The sequence below is a fragment of the Grus americana genome, chromosome 3 (assembly GCF_028858705.1).
Source record: "Grus americana isolate bGruAme1 chromosome 3, bGruAme1.mat, whole genome shotgun sequence".
Taxonomy (NCBI): domain Eukaryota; kingdom Metazoa; phylum Chordata; class Aves; order Gruiformes; family Gruidae; genus Grus; species Grus americana.
Window position 1 is genome coordinate 112,043,240 of NC_072854.1, and position 7,482 is coordinate 112,050,721.

Here is a 7,482-nt window from a genome sequence, read left to right on the forward strand (position 1 = left end):
GTCAACCCCTTGCCTTTTGACTGCCTCTGTTAAGAAAAAAAGGAGGGTAATTGTCATAGGCGAGTCCCTTCTGAGGGGAACAGAGGGCCCAATCTGCCAACTAGGCGCATCCCACAGGGAAGTCTGCTGCCCCCCTGGGGCCCGGATTAGAGACGTTACCGGGAAACTCCCTGGTCTGGTACAGCCCTCTGATTATTATCCGCTGTTGGTTATGCAGGTTGGCAGTGATGAGGTTGCAGAGAGAAGTCCAAAAGTGATGAAAAGGGACTTCAGGGCACTAGGACGATTAGTTGAAGGATCAGGAGCACAGGTAGTGTTTTCCTCAATCCCGTCAGTGGCAGGGAAGAATACTGAAAGGAACAGGAAAACTTAACTGATCAACATGTGGCTCAGAGGCTGGTGCCACCGGTGGGATTTTGGGGTTTTTTGATTATGGGGAGGTTTACATGGCACTGGGTCTGCTGGCGACTAATGGAGTCCAGCTATCTCAAAGAAGGAAAAGGATTCTCATGAGCTGGTGAGGCTCATCGAGAGGGCTTTAAACTAGGATCGAAGTGGGAAGGAAGTATAACCAGGCTCACTAGAGAGGAGCCTAGGGGTAGCATGCCAGTGTTGGGGGTGAAATTGAAAGCCCAGCTCAAGTGCATCCACACCAATGCACGCAGCATGGGCAACAAACAGGAGGAACTGGAAGCCATTGTGCAGCAGGATAGCTGTGACTTAGTTGCCATCACAGAAACGTGGTGGGACAAGTCTCATGACTGGAGTGCTGCCATGGATGGCCATAAGCTCTTCAGAAGGGATAGGCATGGAAGGAGAGGCGGTGAGGTGGCTCTGTATGTTAGGGAGTGTTTCGATTGTATAGAGCTCGACGATTGTGATAATAAGGTCGAGTGCTTATGGATAAGGATGAGAGGGAAGGCCAGCAATGCAGATATCCTGCTGGGAGTCTGTTACAGACCACCCAGCCAGGATGAAGAGGCAGATGAAGCATTCTACAAGCAGCTGGCAGAAGTCTCACAACCGCTAGTCCTTGTTCTTGTGGGGGACTTCAACTTACCAGACGTCTGCTGGAAATGCAACATAGCAGGGGAAACAGTCTAGGAGGTTCCTGGAGTGTGTGGAAGATAACTTCCTGACACAGCTGGTAAGCGAGCCTACCAGGGGAGATGTCTCGCTCAGCCTGCTCTTCACAAACAGAGAAGGACTGGTGGGAGATGTGGTGGTCGGAGGCCGTCTTGGGCTTAGCGACCATGAAGTGATAGAGTTTTTGATTCATGGTGAAGTAAGGAGGGGGATCAGCAAAACCACTAACACGGACTTCTGGAGGGCAGACTTTGGCCTGCTCAGGACACTGGTTAAGAGAGTCCCTTGGGAGACAGTCCTGAAGGGAAAAGGGGTTCAGGAAGGCTGGGCATTCTTTAAGAAGGAAGTCTTAAACGCACGGGAGCAAGCCGTCCCCACGTGCTGTAAGAAGAACCGGCAGGGAAGATGACCGACCTGGCTGAACATGGAACTTTGGCTGAGACTCAGGGGAAAAAAAAGGAGAGTCTACCACTCTTTGAAGAAGGGTCAGGCAACTCAAGAAGAATAGAGGGATCTTGTTAGGTCATGCAGAGATAAAATTAGAAAGGCAAAAGCCCAGCTAGAACTCAATCTGGCCACTGTTGTAAGGGATAACAAAAAATGCTTTTACAAATACATTAACAACAAAAAGAGAGCTGAGGAGACTCTCCGTCCTTTATTGGATGCAGAGGGGAACACAGCCACCAAGGATGAGGAAAAGGCTGAGGTACTTAATGCCTTCTCTGCCTCAGTCTTTAATAGTCAGACCAGTTGTCCCCAGGGCATTCAGCCCCCTGAGCTGGAAGACAGGGACGGAGAGCTGAAGGAAGGCCCGTGGATGTTATCTACCTGGACTTTAGTAAAGCCTTCCATACTGTCTCCCACAGCATTCTCTTAGAGAGGCTGGCAGCTCATGGCATAGACAGGTGCACTCTTCGCTAGGTAAAAAAAAAAAAATAGCTGGAAGGCCGAGCCCAGAGAGTTGGGGTGAGCGGAGTTAAATCCAGTTGGCAGCCACTCACAAGCGGTGTTCCCCAGGACTCAGTCTTGGGGCCAAACTTAATATCTTTATCGATGATCTAGACGAGGGGATTGAATGCACCCTCAGTAAGTTTGCAGATGACACCAAACTGGGTGGGAGTGTTGATCTGCTTGAGGGTAGGAAGGCTCTGTAGAGGGATCTGGACAGGCTGGATCGATGGGCCGAGGCCAACTGTATGAAGTTTAACCAGGCAAGTGCCAGGTCCTGGACTTTCGTCACAACAACCCCATGCAACGCTAGAGGCTTGGGGAAGAGTGGCTGGAAAGCTGCCTAGCAGAAAAGGACCTGGGTGTGCTGGTTGACATCTGGCTGAACGTGAGCCAGCAGTGTGCTCAGGTGGCCCAGAAGGGCAACAGCATCCTGGCTTGTATCAGCAATAGTGTGGCCAGCAGGAGTAGGGAAGTGATTGTGCCCCTGTACTCGGCTCTGGGGAGGCTGCACCTCAAATACTGTGTTCAGTTTTGGGCCCCTCACTACAAGAAGGACATTGAGGTGCTGGAGCATGTCCAGAGAAGGGCAATGAAGCTGGTCAAGGGACTGGAGCACAAGTCTTATGAGGAGCGGCTGAGGGAACTGGGGTTATTTAGCCTGGAGAAGAGGAGGCTGAGTGGAGACTTTATTGCTCTCTACAACTACCTGAAAGGAGGTTGTAGCCGGGTGGGTGTTGGTCTCTTCTCCCAGGTAACTAGCAAAAGGACAAGAGGAAATGGTCTTAAGTTGGATCAAGGGGGGATTTAGATAAGATATTAGGAAACATTTCTTCACCAAAAGAGTGGTCAGGCATTGGAACAGGCTGCCAGAGAGGTGGTGGAGTGACCATCCCTGGAGGTGTTCAAAAAACCTGTAGACGTGGCACTTGGGACATGGTTTAGTAGACATGGTGGTTTTGGGTCGACGTTTGGTCTTGATGATCTTAGAGATCTTGTACAACCTTAATATTCTATGATTCACTGCTCTGTCAAGCTTCCTGATAACACCCCAAGTGGTAACGGGATCGTGCAGGAGGGGGTTTCTCTTGCTCTCCTGGAGACAGTAAGGCGGAACAGACACATCATCGGCCTCGAATCCTAGTCGAGCAAGGCTGAAAAGGAGCCCCGAAGCAAGCACTCTGTGGCTGGCTGCGCTATTCACGAGAGGCTTGGGGAGTTCACGCCAACATACCTAGACCATCACATCCAGTCACCAAGTCTTCCCATTGCACTCACAAGCCACGTCTCAGTATATGCAAGAAGCAGAAGCTCCCATTTTTCTTTCTAGGTACATATATCATTCCAGCCTGGCCCATATCCCTCTTTTTAAGAGATTTGGTGGCACACAGAGCTGAGATTGATGGTCCGCTTAAGCGTGCAGCCAGCACCAGTCTCTATTACTGAAATGAGCTGATGAGAAAAGTTGAAGAAGCCCCCTCATGTTCCACAGTATCTCCCAAACAGCCAAACCTCTCTCACCAAGAGAAAATGCGTTGGCCCTTCCTCTTCTCCCTGTAGAGAAGTGTCACCAGGTTGCAACTTGCCAGTTAGGCTCCCCTTGGAGATAACAGCCAATTACAAATGGAAAGTGTGCCGGGGAACTTCAAATTCCAGCCCTGATACATGGCACAAGTTAAAGGCAATCTCACATCACCAGCAGGAAACATTTGTTCTTTGATGTGACCCTCGGTGTACAGGCAGACTAATAATGGGAAAAGGTAGATGGGCAGGTAGGGCAGCAGCAAAAAACTTCCTCTGCCTTCAGTATCTCCAGGTTTCTGTGACTTCCCGGTGGTAGAAACCTGAAAGAATTGCACAGTGCCGTAGGCCGCGAGGGCTGGGGAAGATGGGGTTGTTTCCTCCTTGCAGCTGTGCAAAGGGCTGAAGTCTGCCAACACCTCTGTCAGGCCAGGGCACGTCTCCTGGCAGGTTGCTGAGAAGAGCAAAGGTCTGTTCCCCAAGGCCTGACGGACTCTGCCATCCATCACAGCCGAGATGCTGGTGCACGCTGTTGGGTGTAATCGTTGGTCCCTCCCATTTTGAATGGACTGTGAAGAAGTACAATAAAGCTCACGCTATCTTCTGGAAGAATTGAGCTCTTCCCGTCTCACACAACAAAGCTGTCGTTTGCAGCTCAGTCCTTGGGGGTCCCCCCCCGTGCCTGTGGGACGCTTGGCTATGGGGGCAGAGCATGTGGGGAAGGGCTGGACTGCTTTCACGGGGCAGTGTTTAGCTCCGTTCAGGTGAAAGAGTGCTGTCAGAACTCTCTGCCTGGCTTACGCTGCTGATCTCGGTGCTCTGCCCTCGTCCTCGTCTTGCCATGTCTTGGTTGAGGCGTAGACGTGAAATGGAGAGAGGTGATTGTCCTCACTCATGCACAGCCCCTCTTCCCACAGATGAAGGCAAACAGGCCAGATCTTTGGGGGTACGTTGTTTTATTAGAGTTCTATCAAAGATATTAGAGGAGTGGTGTAGAGGGAATGACGGAGTCCAAAAGTGGGAGCAGGTGCCTGGGGCCTGGTCAGCGTCACCTGGAAGGAGAAAAGTGAGAAGAAAAACAGGTGACCGTGGTGCCTTGTTTTCAAAAAGACTCGTCTTCAAGGCGGTCTTGAGTTCTCAGAAGCCCTGTCAGCAGGGGGAGATGCTTAAGGGCTGGTTGTTGACAAGCAGAGGAGGAGAGGGCAGGCTGCCTTACCTTTCCCAGGCAGTAGTCTGCTGGCCCTGGCTTCACTGTTTTCTCGCCTCCAAGTCCACTTTTGGTTCCCATTGTGTACATGGGAGCCTTCTTTTTGTAGATGTCCAGTTCCACTTTGGGGAACGCAGCAGGACCTGGCGTCTGTAAGAGAGGTGGGGAGGTTGCTGGGTACAAAAGGCAGGTGCCGATTCTTGCCAAGTGCCCACAGGGGCTGCGCGAGTTGAGCTGGCTGGCCAGAGAAGTGGTGTGAGGGGCGCGGAGCGATGGGAACAAGGGCACCTCCTGTTTCCCTGCAGAGAGGCAGATTTCCCCGAGGAGGAGGGAGGTTCCCATCAGTGCCGATGAGCTTTGCCCCACCAGAACTGTTAGTGCTGGAAAACGAGGCACCGCAGGTGTCAACAGAGCATCCCCTCTCCCACTGTTAACAGCAGGAGAGCCAGGGGACCCCGTGGCTTCTCGGGTTTTGCCGCTGGCGCATAGAAGCGTGCGTTACGAGAGGCTGCAGCAGGCGCTGGAGTCCTTCTGCCCCGAGGAGAGAAGCTGAGCTTCAGCTGCTGACGTGAGAGAGCAGAGACGCATAGCTCACCTTGGAAAGGTCTTCAGCAAAGCCATTGTGCTTACTCCTCCCTTTCATGGAGTAGCACGGGCTGGCGTGGGTGTAGGCTGTGTTGGGTCCCACCAGCCGAGGCAGGGTGTAGGTGCCAGGACCTGGAAGGGCAATGGGAAGAGAGCGCGTGTGAGTCCTGCAGGGAGAGGAGCGGTACCAGAGCGGGAGAGAAGCAGCCTGCCAAGCCTGCTACAAGGAGCAGGAAGGATGCCTCGCCCCTCCTCCCAATGCCTCCGTCTTCTGTCGCATGCAGCGTGTGTTGGCAGCTCCAAGCCTGAGTTGCCAGTCCTTCTGTGGGGTGGGAGAAGCTGGTGCTCTGGGACACCAAGCAAGCTTGTCCTGCTGTGCAGGCTTTTCCCTAGGCCTGTTGAAAAAGCCGCTCGGCACATTTTCCCTGGAGGGCACGCAGGCTGCAAGTGTTTGCGTATTTGCCCGAGTTCCCTCACCTGGAGATTGGTTGGTTTTGAGAGCCTTGTGCCGGAAGGCCATGGACTGCACCGGCGCGCACTGGTAGAGGTGTTTGTCGGCCTTGTCGGTGGAGTAGTCGCCTAGGGCAGAGGAGAAGCAGAGAAAAGCAGTGAAGCTGGGCTCTTTTCCTCAAGCCAAAGGGGAAAGGTCAGGAGGAGGCGCTCAGCCTTGTTCGCTTTCCGTCTGGAAACCTCTGAAGCCTCTTCAGGGTGCAAGCTGACGTTTTGTACGCCGGTAGCACAGGGCAAAAGGAAGGCGCGCTTGTCTTGCCTGAAGGAAGTGCTAGAGAAATGGTACTCACTTGGTCCAGGGGTGATCTCTGTCTTCACCTTGGGAAGTCCGCAAATGTGCTGTGCTGGAGCCGTGTGCTTCCCATGCCTGGTGATGGAGGGCTGGACATAGTACCGAGGACCCGGAGACGAGCTGTCTGTCATGGGTGGTTTGGCCCCTCGCAATGTGTATGCAGGGGCTTTGGTTTTGGTGGGATTGTGAGCCAGGTATCCTAGGAAGAAAAGCTTGTGAAAGGACACCTGCCTGCAACGGCATATTTAAAGCTAGTTTCTAAGAAGTGGAGTGGCTGGAGTTGCTGGCCTGAAGAAATTCCCTTCCTGTGCGACTTTTTCCTCCAAGCATGATGCCAGCAGGCCAACACGATGGTACAATGACTTCCAGCAAGAACGACGTAGGCATTGTGCAATTCATCAGAATACCGCCAAAATGCTATTGTTATGAAGTATTGCACCCCAAAACAGTTGCTCAGCTAACTTGGCATGAGAGCATGGAGGCCTGGAGCAAAGGGGAATGGAGCTGTGGCTGCTTGTCCCCTGGAGGTAGTGGGTGTGGTGCACCCCCCTTGCGATGGTGGTTTTACCTGTTGTCCCAGGGATTGAGTATTTGGGTCCCGGGCTGGTGAACTGCGCTAGGATGGGACCTCGTGGGCGATGAGGTCTCCAGGTGCCCACGTAGGCTCCGTCCGTGTTGGAGGTGGCTACAAAGCCTACGGCAAGAGCAGAAGAGTTACCGAAGGGCTTCCCTGACAGAGGCCCGGTGCGAAACCTCCCTGGGAGGAGCAGCAGTGCTTCACCTTTCTCGGCCTTGGCCATCAGACTTGGAGTGGATGAACTACTTGACTGCTGCAGCTCTCGGTCGCGGAGCGCGGCGAGGGTGAGCAGGCAACCTCTCGGTCAGGAGAGGTTCTGGTGCCTGCTGCCAGGTGGCCTTGGGGACATGCCTTGGCTCGTCACGGAAGTGCACTGTGACCTCATACAGGCTCCTGGCGTGTGGCAGATGTGACATTTGTGTCCTAGGACTGATTGAGAGCTGGGGAAGTCCAGCTTGCAGGGCCAGACCTTCATGACGTGTGCACGGCAGAAACACGCAACGAGGGAAAAACTGATGGCGTTCACGCGTTTAATCTAGCAGCCTTACGTTCTTATACTGTTGGGCTCACGTAATAATAAGAATGTACATTTGAACACCTGGAATTTCTATTTCGCCTCTTATTTTCCGCATGTGTCTTAATCTACATTTTTTTTTCCTGGCAAGGGCAACGTGGGCCTGGTGTTAGTAAGCAGAATTTGCTGCCGGGAGCTCTCGCTTAGCAAGGTGTGGCAATACCTCTGTGGTGCCGCTTTAG

At 52.9% G+C, this 7,482-nt stretch overlaps 1 protein-coding gene across 1 annotated transcript; it reads right to left on the reverse strand.

Moving 5' to 3' along the window:
- Positions 1–4,514: 4,514 nt before the first annotated feature.
- On the reverse strand, positions 4,515–6,949 carry LOC129204582 (outer dense fiber protein 3-like). The gene is made up of 6 exons (XM_054820807.1): positions 6,718–6,949; positions 6,148–6,348; positions 5,825–5,926; positions 5,358–5,479; positions 4,772–4,912; positions 4,515–4,607 (listed from the first exon to the last, which is right to left on the reverse strand). The coding sequence occupies exons 1-6, from the start codon at positions 6,947–6,949 to the stop codon at positions 4,515–4,517; spliced, it is 891 nt and encodes a 296-aa protein (XP_054676782.1).
- Positions 6,950–7,482: the final 533 nt, after the last annotated feature.

Bases quoted from the DNA above. Each gene is read 5' to 3' on its own strand.
- LOC129204582 (XM_054820807.1), bottom strand. From the start codon at position 6,949: ATGGCCAAGGCCGAGAAAGGTGAAGCACTGCTGCTCCTCCCAGGGAGG. The intron at 5,927-6,147 runs GTGAGTACCATT...CCTCTGCCCTAG, and splicing joins AGAGATCACCCCTGGACCAA to GCGACTACTCCACCGACAAG. The intron at 4,913-5,357 runs GTGAGCTATGCG...CCTCTCTTACAG, and splicing joins TTGCTGAAGACCTTTCCAAG to ACGCCAGGTCCTGCTGCGTT.